Source organism: Gossypium arboreum, chromosome 11, assembly GCF_025698485.1.
Source record: "Gossypium arboreum isolate Shixiya-1 chromosome 11, ASM2569848v2, whole genome shotgun sequence".
Taxonomy (NCBI): Eukaryota; Viridiplantae; Streptophyta; class Magnoliopsida; order Malvales; family Malvaceae; genus Gossypium; species Gossypium arboreum.
The window spans coordinates 15607286-15624899 of record NC_069080.1 but is presented as its reverse complement, the minus strand read 5'-3'; the positions used below and the strand labels follow the sequence as shown (position 1 = coordinate 15624899).

The window sequence follows — 17614 nt, the reverse complement described above, 5'->3', positions numbered from 1 at the left end:
AAATACTTAAACTTGGATGGGCTCCAATTACTTAAAATATTATTTAATTATATAAATTATTACAAGTTTTATATTAACTAAATTAGATAATATTTTGTGCAATCAAGTAAGAGAATGATTGTATGAAACGATAATCGACACGACATCTCAGATAACTTTCTAATAACTTTATACCACATTATTATTCTTATCTTGAATTTCAAAATTTTATCTTGAATTTTAGTATTTTAATTTAGATTTAATTTTTTCAAGATAAAATATTGAAATTCAAGATAAGAGTACTAATGTGGCATAAAACTATTGGAAAGGGATATAGATGACGTGGCGTCACTGTTTCATACAATCCTTTCCTATCAGATAATATACAAAACTCGCCTGTGCTAGAATTTTAAAAAATGAGTACTTGCGCTTTGTTAATATAATGTTAAAGAAGATTGATTTCTTTAATGACTGAATATGTAAACATCCATGGTTTCTCATCTCCCAATGATAAATAAAATGTAAGTGGTATTAAAAGTTTAAAAACCAGCATCTCACAGCTATCAAAATGCAAGTCATCTTTCGTTTTTGGTAGCTTCATCATGAACTAACTCAGCAGGACCACCAACTCGCTCTTCTTCATTTTGGAGAATCCTTTCAAACCCCGAGATTTTGCAAGTGCCCTTAGTTCTTGTACCTTCAACGCACTGAGATCTTCGTGTTCAACCTGCTGTTCACTCTCATCTGTACCAACATCCGTAGATTTGTTCTCTGACAACTCATCTAACATGTTAGGTTCTTGATAGATTGACTCAGGCTCAGATTCAGACTCTAGTTCCAGCAAGTGATCAGGCGCAGCAGGTGACTCAGCCAAACTCAAATTTCTGTCTGAATTTATGGTCTCCTCACTGGAATAAACTTGCTGATATTTCGTTCGCGGAACAGGTGATTTGCGTCGAAAATTTGATGCTGGTCTACTTAAAGTAGGGGCATAAGGTTTTTTGTAATCAAAGAAGCTGGAGCTTTTATCTTCAATGGAAGAGTCATTCACTTCCGGATGATCCAAATGCAGGTCGCTGCTGTTGCCAATGCCGTCATTTTTCTTACCTTGTTCGACTGAGTGTTTCCTCAACAGTTTAAGGAGCGAATCAACTGTTTCACTCTCATTGCTTTTTCTTTGTAAGGCTTCAGCTCTCTTATCTTCTTTAGCAGCTGCTCTTTCTCGAAGTTTAGCTTGGACCTTCTTGAAAAGCTCCACAATCTCCTTCTCCCTTGGAGATGGGGCTGCTGTGGCTTGAAAATTTGTCAAACTGGATAGCGAGAGAACTGGCCCATTTTTCGAAGATAACATTTCAGATTCATCAAGATTTTCAAAACTATATTTGTCTTCATTTTGCCTATTCCTACCTTGCAACCCATGTCTTTGCCTCGAGAAGTCAGGGCTCCTCCTATAACCACTAGAACTTGCTTTGCATGCAAAAGGTATTCCCCTGGAACCACATTTTGAAGATCTTATCTTCACCAGCGAACAAATTCTGTGTTCGCTATATGAAGAGCAAGGAGATAATGTCAAGGCTCTTCCAGAAATACCTGAGCAGGAGCGATATCTGCAGTCTGCTGGTCCATAACCTACAATAATATCAGTACCCAGAGACAAATTTAAGAAGATAACCATTTAAGAAGAAAGATCTTTTATAGCCTATTTCTTCACCCATGACACTTACCAGAAACCCAAATAAAAAATAGTCAATAAATTACACAAACTGACGATTTGACAATCTAGTCTCATAGCTCCCTTTGGTGAATCCCACAATCAACATCAATCGTCCCAAAGTTTAAATCACTTAAACAGGAAAAACTGAAAACGAAGTTTCTCTCAAACATATATAAGCATTGCCTACTAAACATACATCAAAGTTTCTACTTATTGAGGCAAATATAAATGGCAGATAAGGCTTAGTTTCCACTTCTCAACCACCTCTCCATTCGTCTAAAGGTTGTATAGATGCACAATGTACTCAACTTCGCTCTATCAGCTATTAAGTATTCACTGTGTGTGCCATCACTGAGTCTGAGACAAACTCAAAGACCATTAACCCTATTGCATGACTCTCGCCTGCTCTAACTATGAAAATTACCGACTGGTGATGGTACAATCAAAAGCATTATTCTATAACATATTTTTCCAAAAAATAAAAGAAAAAGAAGAAAGCATAACACAATTAAACAACCTCCCATACCTAAATATATTTAACATGTAAAACTGAACAATCTTCAAATATTTTAGAGAAACCAGGATGAATGGTCAAAATAATATAAGATTAGTATGGATTAAACAGTTTCTTTTTTTTAAAGGAGGGCAGTCTGGATAAGTTAACAACAGAGTACGAAACCTCTAGAGCGCAGCTATGTTTAAGAAAAATGGGATACGTATAAACACCCTCCTCAACCTAATAGAGCAAACATTTCCTTTCCTCTCATTTCATTTCTCACGGTTTCTTGGCAACCAAACAGAAAACGAAGGAAATTGAATTAAAATCTCCCAAGAAAATAAGATGCAAAGGAAGAGAAATTTACCAGGAACGTTATTGGAAACAAGATGAAGTGCGTGCGACATGGGTTTGGGGAGATTCTGGTGAAGCTCCAAAAGAAAGCGTTTTTGTGGCGCTCTTGCATTCACCTCGCAGGGTTTATGTACTTTGAAGTAACCGAGGTTTTTCCCTGTTTTTCTTTCTTTCTTTTTTTTTTCTGCAAACGGTCACTGTACTTTTTCTAATTTTAATATTTAGTCCTTATTTTTTTATTTCTAAGAATTTAGTCTCTTTACTTTTCAATTTTAAAATTTTACCAATTGTTAACACTATTAAAATTATTTTGTCAAATTCAAGTTCATTACAATATCATTTTTCAAGTTATATTGCTACTAAATGATTTTTTATTTCAAAAATCACACCAACTAATTTAATAAAAATTTAATTGTGTTAATAATTTAATATATACTTTAAATTTTAAAAATAAAATATTAAATTCTATGAAATAAAGATATAGAGACTAAAGTTCAAAATTTTGAAAAGAGCACATAGAACTGTAACATATATTAACTTTATAGTAAACCATTAATAAAGACTTATAATTAAATATGTTATAGAGATTATTATTATGCACTTATAATAATATTTAAGACAACTATAACAACATTTGAGATTTAAATTATATTTAAATTTTTAAATTTTAAATTTATAATATATTAACAACATTATTAATTTGTGAGATTTAGTTAATATCGTTATTAAGATGTACAAATGTTGTTATGTTGTTTAATTTATTAAATATTATTTTCATTTAATTAAATTTGATTAATATATTTTATATAAATTCTAAATATTTTATTACAATAATAAATTAATTAAAGTTTATTATATTTATTTTATTTAGAAAAACAATTAATTTTACACAAATTTGAAACAATAGGCTATTATAAAACCTAACTCATTAAAGAGTATTAATGATATCAATGAAAATATGTTATAGATATCTCAACTTATTTCATTCTTCATAGTTATTTTATAGATGAAAAGTTGTTATAGAAAATAAAATATAAAATATAAAATATAAAAATTCAATTTTTAGCAAACTTAACTATTATAATGAAGGGTAACTATACAATTAGCCACCCAATTATTTGGGGTTTTTTTGTTTTGATCATTAAACTATAAAAAGTTTTAATTTTGTCACTGATGTTTTAAATCGATTATATTTTGGCCGCTCTCCGTTAAATGGTATGGAAATAATGATGTGGCTTTTTCTACTTGGTATAGGAACACATTTAGTCCTCAATACTTACACATTCTATTAATTTGATCATAATTCTAAATAATTCAATGAATTTAACCCTCCACATTTATAAATCCTATCAATTTGATCCTTAAACACATATAATTAAATATAAATATAGTTAAATGGTTATTATGTATTATGAAAATGTACAAAATATAATATTATTTATATATTTTTGAGGAAATTGTACCCATAGTAGATATAAATAATATAATACTTCATCGAAAATATATATACATGTAATCTCTCCCATCATTAAAGTTTGTATCCTATTTAAGTTTAGGTATTGTTAACATTAGAATTGATATTTATACATGTAAAAGAACTAATGCATCTGGTATGTACCTATGTTAATAATTTCTTTCCGTAGCTTGGCATTATGGAACTCCGCCATAAAATTACATGTAATATGACGAATGTAGTAAATTGGGTAAGCATTGGGAGGACCTCATTGAACTCTAAAAAGCCTTATTATTGCACTAATTGATTTGGCTCGATCAAATATCAAGCATATATATGCTCCTTAATAACATATCGTCTTAAGTTTGTAAGAAAAAAAAATGTCAGGACTTCATGTTATTTTTCTCCAGAATCGCAAATGTTATCAAAATGGTGTTTCAATTTGTGTCTAAAGCAACAACAATTAGAAAGATCTACTTATACTTACCTTACATCCAAGTCCCATTTATTTGGACAACGAGCTTGCAATTGGTCACGCTTTTTGTCCAATATAATCGTTGGAGTATTTTTGTGTCCTTAACTAGTTGACTAGATAGATCATATCCATCGAGGGTTTGCAATTCCACCACGACACCTAGTGTAAATTTTTGCATTGTTGCTAACCATGACTGCAACTCGTTATAAGAATTGTCCCAATTTTCATATAATCAATAAATGGTCTTTTGTTTTGCATACCAAGCTTTATGATAACTGACGATGTAATTATAATGAGATTGCATGTCAGCGATTGGAACAACAACTAGAATAGTCGGGCTTGCCTTCACCAAAGGCATAATGCGATTGCAAATTAAGTCTGAATCTAATTTTCGATGATCTTTTAAAAGTCAAGCAGAAGTGCAAGTGTGTGATCCATTCCATTTTCGAATCTCCCAAATTTGTGTCCTCTTCCTTAACACAACCCTAACTCTCCAATTATACCCATTCTTATACTTCCAGCACTTGCCCAACACATAAAGTCGGTGAAGATACCTCAACTTTATAATCAACACTAGCTTTGATGTTGTAGTGTTTGATGGCTACCACAACTGCATACGTTAATGGAAATTATGCCTCTACATATAGATATTCAGAATTTGCAGCTGAACTCATTATATAACTTAGCACTATGTCGGGATATTTTGGAAATTTCAAGGCCTTGATTTCATTTATGTTAATGTTGTGCATATGGGATGGAGGTTCATGGAGACGAAGAATGATATGATCTCCTTCAACTTCTAGCAAGTTTGCAGCAGTATTGTCGTTGGCATTATTGTCAAAATCATCATCTTCTTCTTATTCTTTTTCTCCCTCCCCTTCCTTTTCCTCTTTATTAATGTTGGCATTGGGAACATCTTTAATTTGAGGATCACTAAAGTCATTAATATATTCTTCTTCGTTTAAAAATTTGTATTACTCGTCATCCATATTCGAATTAATAAGCATAAATAATTTTTATGGTGCAACATATTGGTACGAATCGTCCAAAGCTTCGTTTGGGTTAGGATCCAATCTATTTATAAACGATAATTTTCCCATTGGCGCATATGATAACTCTGTATACGGGTTCCCCACCTCATATAGTTCACATATAGTTGGAGAAATATTAATGACAAGCATGGATGAACTTGGAATATCACTTACTCCACAATCCTGCTCAGCATCATACAACTCAGCTACAACTTTATTGCATCATTTTCCATTGAAAAATGGGTTGATATCATAGTCTCAATATCGCCATCATCATAAAGTTCAAGTGTGTTATAAATGAGTGGCTTAAATGACATTTTAATTCTATACACTAGTCTAAACAATATCCTCCTACATTGAACTGTGATTTTTTAATTGATTCTTGACATTAATTCATCAAGTTTGACAATTGTATTGAAACATATACATATCTGATGTCTTTAATGACTTCAATTTCATGAATTTCTTTAGAATAGATCGTTTACAAGAATTTTTTGTCCATATTTGAACCTTAAACTTGCAAAAAAAAAAGCAATAAATTAATATATATTAACAATACTTAGGGTCCCTTTGGATGGGCGATGCGTTTACCTGCTGTTGGTGTAAAAACAATGGTGGTACTGAGACTATATACTTTAGCGATTTTGTAGTGTGAGACAAAAAAAAGTTAAACACATTGCAATAAAGGTAAACACCTATCCAAAAAGGCCCTCAATATAATATAATTTTTTATCAAAAATAAAAAAAAATTAATAATACTTATTTAATATTCTAAAAATTAAATAAATATTTAAAAAATAAAATTAGGATTGTAAAAGTAGGTGGAGTAGTATTGTGAACCCCAAATAATTCGGAACTCTCTATATGTTTTGAAGTGGAGTAGAGGAGGGTTTATACAACTTTGGGGTAGATTTTGAAGGGTGAAGCGGGAATAAGTAGGAGTGAGCATTCGGTCGAGTCAAGTTAAATCAAGTTAAAAAATTTCGAGTTAGTCGAGTTGACGAATCCTATTTTAAGAACCAAACTCAATTTGAAAATTTTTAGAATCGAGTCGAAAAATTTCGAGTCAAGTCGAGTTGAGTTAACAAATCATATTATTTATACTCAATGTTGCGTTTACATGGACTAATTATTTAACTAGTAGACGAAATGCAAGATCATTTAACTACATAAGTAAGGCTGAAGGGTAAACATTTATCAAAATGACATAGTTTTGCCATTTATAATAGTTTTGATTTTTTAACTTTAGAAAAGATAAACATTTATCAAAACGATGTAATTTTGCCTTTTCTTATTTGAATTTTCAGATAATTTGAATTGTGTAATTTATATTCGAGTTAAACCAAAAAGTTTGATTTTTTTTTTATTTGAGTTGATCCGAATAACTCAATTAACTCGAATAACTTAAACTATTTAATTCAAAATTTAAAAATTTTATCGAGTTTTTCGAATCAAATCGGATTTTGCTCACCCCTAAAAATAGGTGTAATAGCCGACTTTCAATGATATCAGGAATAGTAGTTTGAGACCACTAAATTCGACAAATAAGCTCGTAAATTTATTTATTTAATAATTATGAGCCAAATGTGATTTTGAGAGATTTTTAAATTAGTAATTTGTGTTTTATAAAGATTTATTAAGTCAAGAAATTGAGAAAAACAGGTATCGAGATCTTGATTTTATAAATTAAGCCGTAAATATTTTTATAAATATTTACAGAGTATCAATAAGGTAGTATTAAAATTTCGCCAAAAAATTTTAACGTTTGGGTGGTTAATTAAATAAAAAGGACTAAATTGAAAAAGGTGTAAAAGTTGCTAAAAGGAGTAAATAGCTCAATGTCAAATGAGGAAGGATCTAAAGTGGAAATAAGCCCATAGGTGATATTTTTGGCTGCAATAGCTGAGAAAAATCAGCAAAGGGGTGAATTAAGGGCAAAATTGGAAAATTCTCAAAATTAACTAAATAAAAATGGGACCAAATGGGAATATCTAGATTTCTCTTCAATTCTCTTCATTTTCATCAGCTGAAAAACAGCCATGGAAGAGGGTTCAAGCTGGTTTTCATACTCTAGCTTCATGTAAGTTTAATTCTTGCTTTCTCCTTGAAATTTCTTTGTTTTTGAACTTTTACAATTGGGTCCAACTTACTATTTCATTAGTTTTTGATTTCATGGCTAATTTTTAAAGTTGTTATGGATGAGTGCTGGAAGCACATGATGATAAACATATAATTGAAGATTTAGTTTTGATATATGATAATTTTATCAAGTAAAATTGATGGAAATTGATTTGAGGACCTAATTGTGAAAATGTTTGGAATTAAAGTATAGTGCTGAAATTATGATTTCCAAAGGTTGAAAAGTAGTCTAAAGTGATAGAATAAGGTGCTAATTAAGAAAAATAAGCTCAATTGAGAGGCTAATTGAGTAGGGATGAAATTGTTAATTATTAAAAGCTTAGGGGAAAAATGGTAATAAACAGCTTGCACTAAAACAAGTTTGGATAGCAGCAGTGGACTAACTTTTAAAAATCACCATAAATTGTATAAATCGAATTAGAAGATGAAAAAAATATGAAATTAAAGCTTATTGAGTCTAGTTTCTCATAGAAGAAACGGTGCAAGCAATGGATTTGTAAATCATGAGATATAATAAATTTTGTGAGACAAGGTCGGAATGAATTTGGGTTCCCCTGTTCTGACTTTGAAAAATCATAAAAAAATTGAATAAAAATAATTAGGGTCTTAAATTTATATATATAGAATCCTGAATGAGTCTATTTTCAAGAGAAACAAACGGGAACATCATTCGAATCATGTATGAAGAGATAATTAACTTTTAGTGAAGAAGGGTCAGAACTGTCAGATAACAAAATAGGGGTGATTTTAAAGAATAAACTGTAGTTATTGGCTAAACCAAAAATTCTAAAAATTTTATGGTAAGAAGATATGTGAGTCTAGTTTTAGGAAAAATTAGCGGATCTTAATTTGGAGTTCCGTAGCTCCAGATATAAATAATTTAGTGACTATGACACTGGTGGATAGCTTAAATATTCACATAAGTAATTAGTGAAAATTATGGATAAGGTTACTTAAAAGTGTGTTATTTATACCAAAGATGTGGATGGAGAGGAGGAGGAAGAAAAATATATGAATGACTCATGTATAAATTGATCACATACCCAATTATAATTGATAAGTGTTGAATTAGAAATGATATAATGTTTTATTTGGAATATTTATTATGAAATTATGATTATCGTTATAATACAAAAATTGAACTTGTGAGTTTATATGGCTAAATTTTAGTGATTATTTGTTAATTTTATGAATTTCATGATGTGTTATTTCATATATATTGATGATAAAATCGCAAATAATGTAAAAGCATAAAAATTGAATAAATGATCAAATTTATGATAAAATCCCAAACTTCATGCGCCATGTAACACTTACCAAACTTTGTCAAAGCTTGAAGGCTCGCATGAAATTTGAGAGGATTTTGCGCAAAAATATTACACTTGAAAAATAAATTTTAAACAAAAAAATTAAGCCTGCTTAAAATATGGTAGCATGACTTGTTTTTAATTTTATAATGTTTTATATTATATTATTTATATATTATATAATTTATAATACATAAAAATTAAATTCATAATAGTATTATATATTATTATAATGTAACATTAAAAAATTTTAATGTGAATATATAAAACTTTTAATAAATAAAAATATATAAAATTTTTAAAAATAATATAAAGAATTCAAATTAAATTTAACATTATATCTAGGCTCAGCACAAATTCAGCCTACCGAACACCTCTACCCCACCAATATCTTTGAATTTAAAAAAAAAAAATCAATATATTCATACAAGTTTCCTAAATAAACATTTGAAAAAACCTGACACACGTGAGCCGATGTACGACTTATTTGAAAAGGAACCATCCTAGCGGGCCCAGGAAACACAAGGTCGCTAGACGAGACACGCGTATCTTAGACTCGGACGATTCTCCTCCTCATCGTCTTTCTCTCTCTTTCCGCTAAGCAAATGACCGATTCCAACTCAGTTCCTCTCTTACCGTAACTCAGCTCTCAGATATCCTCTTTTTCTTTTTATTTAATGTTTATGCTACGATATTTTCAAGTTGCCCATTTTCTCTATCGTCTCTGCTTATAAACAACGTCGTGCTTTACTTGGGGTAAATTTTTTTAACCTACTCGATTTATTTCAATTTAGGGTATTTTTCTTCGTTTAGCTTCAAATCAAGTGGAGATCTGGTTTGGTTAGTAACGCAAACAAGGAGGTATGGATAAAGCGAAACTCTCTGAATGGGGCGAGAAACTGAGAACGGGTGGAGCTCAAATGAGTAGAATGGTTAGTGGGAAAATGAAGGAAATTCTTCAAGGCCCCACACCCGAGTCGAAAGTCGTCGATGAGGCCACTTCTGAGACATTAGAAGAACCCAACTGGGGATTGAACATGAAGATATGTGCTATGATCAACAGCGAAGAGTTCAATGGGACCGAAATTGTTAGGGCCATCAAGAAGAAGATTTCGGGCAAAAACGCTGTCATCCAATGGTTGAGCCTCGATTTGTTGGAAGCTTGTACCACCAATTGCGAGAAGGTAGCTTCCGAGGTGGCTTCCGAGAAAGTTTTGGAAGAGATGATGAAGATGATTGAGAATCCCAACACGGATCACGGGAATAGAGGAAGGGCTTTGCAGTTGATTCGTGCTTGGGGACAATCTCAGGATCTTGCTTACCTCCCTGTGTTTCACCAAACTTATGAGGTAAAAAAAGAAAAAAAACAAATTTTCACTTTGATTTCGTGTTCTTCTTACGTTTCCATGTTTCATGTTATGTTGGTTTAGGCAGTGGTTTGATGTCAATCAATGGGCAATAGCATTTGTAGTTTCTTCATTGCTTCCTATATCATTGCAATCTATCAACATACTGATTTATGATTATGCCTAGGAAAATTCTATGGGTGTTTTTTCAAAAATATGTTTAGCAACAATGAAACCTGTCGTTAGTTTTTGTTTAACTTTTTCTCCTATCTTGATATAAAGCAGAGCTTGAAAGAAAGGAGTACACATGTACCAGTAGGTAACGGGAAATCAGGCCCTTTGCAGTATTCCTTGGAGTCTTGTATGAGATTGCCTCCCTCTGAAGATTATCCTGACAATGAGACAGAATTGCATGCCAGTGATTTTGCCTACAACTATGGGAATTTTTCTGTTGAGCAAAAGAAGGAAGTTTTCGAAGTAACTTGGAACAGCCTTGAGGTGCTTTCTAGCATGTTGGTTAAGGAAACTGAGCCGAAACCCACAATGGTAATTAATCAATTTTTAGCTGAAAACATGATTTAACTGTATGTACTTTGTTTTCTGTATTTCAGACCTTGCTGCAAATCCGCCCATATATATTATGTAGTCATTTGAAACTAGAACATTTACTGTTACTTCGATTGGCGATTTTATTTCCTTAATTCATTTAACTTTTATCTGATCTAGTGCTCTTTGATGCTTTAGCATGCCAGGAAATGAAATGTTACTGCAATTTAGTTTTTATTATATTTTTCAGAATGCTATTATTATCTGCATCATGAAGCTTGTTGTTCTTCCAAAGTAATTTTTCCGCATAATATCTTCCAAGTCGAGGAATCTATTAAATGCATTCTCCCCGAATGCAAACTCTTTTCCAAATTGGAATGATATAACAAATGAAAAAAAAAAAAAACTGAGAAAAGTTTTTGGTTGCAGGACGAGTTGACAAAGAGCATGTTGGAGAAGTGCAAGCAATCCCAGCCTGTTATTCAGATGATCATAGAAGGCACTACTGATGATGATGGAATTCTCTTCGAGGCACTGAATCTGAATGATGAGCTTCAACAGGTCATCTCCAAATTCGAGGAACTGGAAGCCGGCTCAATGTCCGGAAGACAGCTTACCGAAAACTCGGGCACCACTGCAGCTAATGCCACTGTTCCAGTTGAGACCTGTAACGAAAATACGATCAGTGATTCCCCTTCAACGCATGATGAAACCAAGAAAACAGCTTCTCCCTCGACCCATAAAGAAACCAAGATGAGTGCTTCCGAAAAAGTAGACACTAATGAACCAGCAGTAACAAGAAAACACGATTGAGAATTAAGGAGTTTAGAGCGTTTCCTTGGTTTTAATTTCCAATGCACGACTTTTGTGCTGGTAACTTTATGGTTGACTTATTGTAAGTATTGAATAAGATTACGTAGTGGTCCAGTCCCAATGCATACTAGTTTATCAGGTCGTGTAATTTACATGCTTTCTAATATAAAAACATATATAAAGTTCGTATTGGATTGCATTTGTCAATGTTTTTATTTCATTACCCTCAAACACAAACATAGACACACTTGCACTGCATTTATTATTACTGGATAAGGGTGTATCATGGGCGTTTTTAACTTTATGTATATGTATGGGCATGTCTTGTTTCAATTTCATCCGCAGCTGCTATATATATAATTTTGGTTTTTGATAAATTTACTTATTATGTTCAATTGTTGTTCGACTGTTATCTATATTGTGGCATACAAAAACCCCATTTCTTTTTCTAACAAAACAGTCACTCTATTAAACAAGTCATGTTAATTGGTCCAAAAGAGAGACAACATTTTTTTTATACCCAAAAAGAACCTATTTCAAGCGTTTTCAAACCTGGCAATCAAACAAATGGGCTCATGCTTTTTCCCTCACCCTAAATTTGGCGCCCGTTAATCAGCTGTTACCACATCTCTCTATTTATCCCTCTTCAATGAATCTCTTAACCTTTAGGGATTCAGTTTCCATCCAGATACCGAATATTCTTTCAAGGAATAGCCCCTAACCAGAAGAAAGTTAGAAATGGGGAAGAAAAGAGAAAACATCAATAAAGCAAAAGAAAGTGGCAAGGTTCAGGATCAAAACATGGCTAATCTATTTGATTATGAGATTGCCCTCCAAGTTCAAGAGGGCCATGAGAAAGGTTGTCCAAGTCAAACCAACTCCGACCAAGAAACCGATGAGGAAACCTTTGAAGAACCTCCATCCGTTCGAGAAGATAGACGGAATATTGCAATGAGAATGAAGGAAAGGAAGTTCAAGGCCTTGGTTGAATTTAGGTGCCGAGTTGAAGATGCGATTCTTGGGGATTATCTCTTTGGGAAACCCAGCAACAAAGTTGGTGGAGAAGACAATGCAAAGGCCATTGAACAACTGAAAGAGATTACACTTTGGGGTGTACCATTGATGCCAAGCAAACGCCATGGCGGAACCGACATTGTGCTGTTGAAATTCTTGGAAGCAAAAGATTACAAGGTGCTTGAGGCCTTGGAGATGCTTCAGAGGACGTTAAAATGGCGGAAGGAATTCAAAGCCGATGAAATTCTGGAAGAAAATCTGGTTCCTGGTTTCGAAAACTTGACTTACCAAAATAGTAGCGACAAGGACGGTCACCCTGTGTATTACAACGTATACGGTGCCTTGAAAGACCAGCAAACCCAATATAGAATACTTGGTTCAGAAGAGAAGCGCGAAAAGTTCTTAAGATGGAGAGTTCAATACATGGAGAAGGCTATCAAGGAACTCAGGTTTCAACCTGGTGGAACCAACTCCATTGTTCAGATCATAGATATGAAGCACGCACAAGGGCCTACCACAAAGGAACTTCGTTCTGTTTGTCGAAAATCTTGGAAGTTGTTTCAAGATCATTATCCTCACCTCATCCATCTAAATGTAAAACCACATAATACATACATACATACGTACTTTTTGATTAATTGATCATTTCTCCATATCTTAACCATTGAGATAATTGCAGATAATCATAAATGTTCCCTTGTGGTATTATATCTCCCATACGTTTTCTTCCCGGCTGAAAACTCAGAGAAAGAAAAGCAAGATTGTTATTGCCAGACCAGGGAAAGTTACTTCCACTCTTCTCAAGTAAGAAATCTTATAATCTATTCAGTAACAAATATTTACAGCTTGTTTCTCCTTTTAATCCATCTTTTTCTGGAAACTAGGTTTATACCCCCAGAAAACCTTCCAGTTGAATATGGAGGTTTCAAAAGAGATAACGACGACGACTTTTCCCCAGAAGACAAGGTTTCAGAGGTTACGGTTAGAGCAAATTCATTTGAGCACATCCGAATTCCAGCTCCTCAGGTACAAATTTAATGACCCAAACCCTCCAATGTACCAAAAAAAACCCAGCTAATATATGTGAAAAACTGACCAATGTATGTATGTGATTTATATCAGGCTGGAGTAACACTGGTTTGGGATTTAACAGTGGTGGGATCATGTGATGTATCCTACAAGGAAGAGTTCATTCCAGACGATGAAGGGTCGTACAAAGTGTTGCTCCAAAACGAGAAGGAAAAGAAGAAAGGAGAGGGTGTTAGGAATGCATTTTATATTAGTGAACCAGGGAAGATAGTTATAACCTTTGATAACCCCTTGCTCAAGAAGACGAAGGTCCTCTATAGATATAAAACCAAACCCACTGTTCCCATCTACGTCTTAAATAAGAACTAGGATAGGATTGTGTAGTGAATTAATTTTTCTTGGTATGTTTTATTTTATCTTTTGTCATTTCACCTAATACTATCCTTGACTTGACAGATGATCGATAATTATTTGCTTAGTCTCCCCCAACTTCCCTTGTAATCTGTTGCGTCTAACTTTGTAACATGTACTGATATTAATGGCTTCTGGTTAATTAATAGCTATATTTGATGTCGGTCATATGAAGACATGATTGAGGGCAGAGTGAATATGATCCTTTATAGATTAAAATCAGATGAGGTTTTAGTAGCTGTATTGCTTTCCAGCGCTGGCATTAAAGGTCTGATAATAGTAGATTATAGCATCAAGGTGCTCGCGTCCGGAGCGTTCTATTTTTTGAGGTTTTCTTGTTGACTTTTGACATGTTTGTTTTTAGCCCGAACACAAGAAATACCAACAGTTTCAACTATTCCGTAATCTTTAAATTTTTTATTGGTTTTTGTCAAATATTTATTTATTTATTCTTGTGAATTACTGATTCATTTTTAAAAATATTCACTAGTTTTATACTATGAAATTTTTTAAATTATTTTAAAATGATAAAAATCATTGGCAGAAATAAATTTAAGGCATTTATACCTAACTACAAAGTCTAGTGTGATGATTGTTCATTTTTAATCGTATAATTGGAAGTTTGATTCTTATTTATGAAAATGGTAGGTATATTTCTTTCTTTCTTTTATTTATTCAGTTTGTCACACATCGATATTATTATTTTCAAGATAAATTATATTTGATGTCACTAAATTATTAGTAAATTATGTTTTAGTCACTCAATTTTAAAAAAGTTACAAAATGATCTTTTAACTATTCAATTATTTAAGTCATCGAGTTATTACAATCATTACAGTATGGCCTTCTTTGCTCACACCATTTTCACCAATTAAATTCTCTTCATTTCCTTCTCTTTTACAATTCAGTTTTTTTTTATGAAATAGATTTGAATATCATGAATCTACGAACCAAAATCAAAATAGCTTTATTCTTCAATCTTCAACATTGATTGTCAGATTGACTTGGATTTATAATATGTTTTTCTACTTGTTGATGGCTATTGATCTACCATACAAATTGTTGCTTGGAGCTCGCTAGCCAGGCTTTTATTAAATAAGAACTTAACAACCTAATGACTTAAACAAAAAACTTTCGAATAGTTTAATGACTTAAATGAAAGCTTTCGAATAATCCAATAATCATTTTATAACCTTTTAAAGTTAAGTGATCAAAATGTAAACTTACGAATATTTTAGTGACCATAAATATAATAATATTGATGTTTGAGAAACTAATATATATATATATATATATATATATACTGAAACGTGGACGAAGTAAAAAATTATGTAGTTATTTTTACATATAGTGATTTTAAAAAAAAATTAATTAATTTATAATATTGATTTGAATGAATTAACCACGTTTTTTTTTCTTTGGAACTATAACTAAAAGTAGATATTTGGGTGAATTGCCCCAAAATGCCAATTTTTAAAAAAAATTATTGGATTAGGTTGATTTTGGAGAGAGAGAGAGAAGGAAAATACATCCAATTTCTTTTCTCTCCACGATTTTCGTTTAAGATTTTTTAAGATTAGGGATAAAATAAATAGAAATTATTAGGCTTTCTTGAGAAATTTTAGCATGAGTAGGGGCCGGTTTGGAGTGGTTAAAATTTGATTCTATGGGAAAAAGGGTTAATTTTAGAAATAATCATGTTTTGATCTTTGGGGACCCAATTGTATAGAATGTAAATGTTTGGAGCAAATGTGTAAATATTGTAAATAAGAAATTAGATGCATTAAATTGAATAGAATGTAAAGTTGAGGGTAATAAATGGAATAAATTATATTATAGATCAATATCAAGTTCATAATCATGGAAAAGGAAAGGTTGTGGATTAGTCCCTGAACATTTGATGTTTCTGCATTTTGGCCCTGGTAAGTTCGTACGGGTTAATTTTAATATATTTTTAAACATTTAATTACTTATGAATGAAAATATTAAAATGACTTGGAAGTATTGAAATGTGGCAAGTGGAATGATTTGGAAAAGAAATTGTATTAAATGTTGATACATGATAAACATGTGAGCTGATGAACGTAGGATAGGATACGGTTGGCATGCCAATAGGTTATAACACACGCTATACGGGATTTGGTTGATATTGAGATGATTATTCTGGTCTTATTCATGTTTACTGAATATACCGAAGTTCAGCATTTGTTGTGAACTGTCGTGTTTTATTATAGTGCTTCAGGTGTGTTTCGAGGGCAGATGTAAAGCCTACGGGCTTGACACTTAGTGCTGAGTTGTGTTTCAGAGGGATGTCAGCCTACGGGCTTGACACTTGGTGCCCAAGTGTGTTCCCGATTGGTGAGCGCATTTGAGCGTTTTGGTGTGTTTGGTTGGTTAATCATGTATCCAAGTCTATTACAATGTTCATTGGGTATATTTAGTGTTATAAAATAATTGATTAAATTGATTCATTCGTATACAAGTTTTTGATTCACCTGTGCTCTAATTATGAATGATAGGACTATGATTTATGACTTTTCTGTATTGATTAAGTTTATTCAGTAAGTTAATTATTATTTTTATTTTGTAGAACTTACTAAGCTTAAGTAAGCTTACTTGTGCTTATTTACTGTTTTCTTGTAGATACGGGCGATCGAATCGACTTCAAGATTCACACTATCCGGAAATCTATCGGTAGTTTTTGAATGCTCGTATTAGGTTTTATATGGCTTGTAATAGGTTAAATGAATTTATGTGGATATTTTGTGAAGTTGTTAAACTTGAATGATGCTTGTCTTTAGATATATTTTGGTACATGTGAATATGTTGTTGGTTTGGTATATATTTATGTTTGGAACTTGTTTGGTATATTTGGTATAAATTTTATGAAAGTGAGTGAATATGTCAATTTGACTTATAGATTGAAAGAGGTGGTATCTTGGTATGTATTGTTAAGGATGTTTGAGTACTTTAAATGCAATTACTTTAGTTTGGAATGTTATTTTAGTTTGGATATTGAATTGTGGTGTCAATGAGGACACATTGGTTAGTCTTATAAATGTTTGAATAGGTTATTTTAATTGTCTATTGTAAGATAGGTGAATTTTGGCATGAATTGAACTTTTAAAGATAAGGTTTTACCATTTTAAAAACAAGTATCAATACTTTAGCATTTGGTATTGATATTTGACCATTTGAACAGTTTTCTAACAAAATAGAATACTAATTTGGTATTGATTTTTATTTGAGTATTGATACTTTATCATAAAGTATTGATACCCTAAAATAAGTATCGATACCATTGTTTTGCAAAGAAAACAATATTCAATTTTGGTATCGATTTTCAAAAATGGGTCGTTTCAATATCAATGCCAACTACGAATTTTCAATATTTTCATTAAAACCTTAGAAATTTTGTAAACCTATCCTATTCTATGCTTGGATTTTACAATTAGGTACTTTTAGAGTTTTAAAACTTATTATGCTTGATTATTTAGAATATCAATT

At 32.0% G+C, this 17614-nt stretch overlaps 3 protein-coding genes across 4 annotated transcripts; 2 read left to right on the top strand and 1 right to left on the bottom strand.

Annotated features, from left to right (window-relative positions):
• Positions 1 to 409: 409 nt before the first annotated feature.
• Positions 410 to 2696, bottom strand: LOC108489567 (rho-N domain-containing protein 1, chloroplastic-like). Its single transcript, XM_017794206.2, has 2 exons — positions 2557 to 2696; positions 410 to 1608 (listed from the first exon to the last, which is right to left on the bottom strand). Exons 1-2 carry the CDS (start codon positions 2594 to 2596, stop codon positions 587 to 589), a joined length of 1062 nt encoding a protein of 353 aa, XP_017649695.1. The 5' UTR covers positions 2597 to 2696; the 3' UTR covers positions 410 to 586.
• A 4795-nt stretch (positions 2697 to 7491) lies between these two features.
• LOC108489676 (TOM1-like protein 2) lies at positions 7492 to 11852 on the top strand. 2 transcript variants are annotated; one of them, XM_053021736.1, is made up of 4 exons: positions 7492 to 7582; positions 9743 to 10297; positions 10580 to 10840; positions 11270 to 11852. In XM_053021736.1, exons 2-4 carry the CDS (start codon positions 9812 to 9814, stop codon positions 11651 to 11653), a joined length of 1131 nt encoding a protein of 376 aa, XP_052877696.1. In that variant the 5' UTR covers positions 7492 to 7582; positions 9743 to 9811; the 3' UTR covers positions 11654 to 11852. The 2 variants fall into 2 exon arrangements, with proteins under 2 accessions (XP_052877696.1, XP_017649858.1); XM_017794369.2 differs by lacking the exon at positions 7492 to 7582 and adding an exon at positions 9379 to 9585.
• Positions 11853 to 12156: 304 nt separating this feature from the next.
• On the top strand, positions 12157 to 14272 carry LOC108488140 (patellin-4-like). The gene is made up of 4 exons (XM_017792442.2): positions 12157 to 13261; positions 13347 to 13471; positions 13552 to 13693; positions 13790 to 14272. The coding sequence occupies exons 1-4, from the start codon at positions 12392 to 12394 to the stop codon at positions 14063 to 14065; spliced, it is 1413 nt and encodes a 470-aa protein (XP_017647931.1). The 5' UTR covers positions 12157 to 12391; the 3' UTR covers positions 14066 to 14272.
• Positions 14273 to 17614: the final 3342 nt, after the last annotated feature.

Coding starts and splice junctions, on each gene's coding strand:
- LOC108489567 (XM_017794206.2), bottom strand. CDS start 2,596: ATGTCGCACGCACTTCATCTTGTTTCCAATAACGTTCCTG. Junction 1,609..2,556: donor TGTTTCCAATAACGTTCCTG/GTAAATTTCTCT, acceptor ATATTATTGTAG/GTTATGGACCAGCAGACTGC.
- LOC108489676 (XM_053021736.1), top strand. CDS start 9,812: ATGGATAAAGCGAAACTCTCTGAATGGGGCGAGAAACTGAGAACGGGT. Junction 10,298..10,579: donor TGTTTCACCAAACTTATGAG/GTAAAAAAAGAA, acceptor GATATAAAGCAG/AGCTTGAAAGAAAGGAGTAC. Junction 10,841..11,269: donor CTGAGCCGAAACCCACAATG/GTAATTAATCAA, acceptor TTTTGGTTGCAG/GACGAGTTGACAAAGAGCAT.
- LOC108488140 (XM_017792442.2), top strand. CDS start 12,392: ATGGGGAAGAAAAGAGAAAACATCAATAAAGCAAAAGAAAGTGGCAAG. Junction 13,262..13,346: donor CTCACCTCATCCATCTAAAT/GTAAAACCACAT, acceptor AGATAATTGCAG/ATAATCATAAATGTTCCCTT. Junction 13,472..13,551: donor GTTACTTCCACTCTTCTCAA/GTAAGAAATCTT, acceptor TCTGGAAACTAG/GTTTATACCCCCAGAAAACC.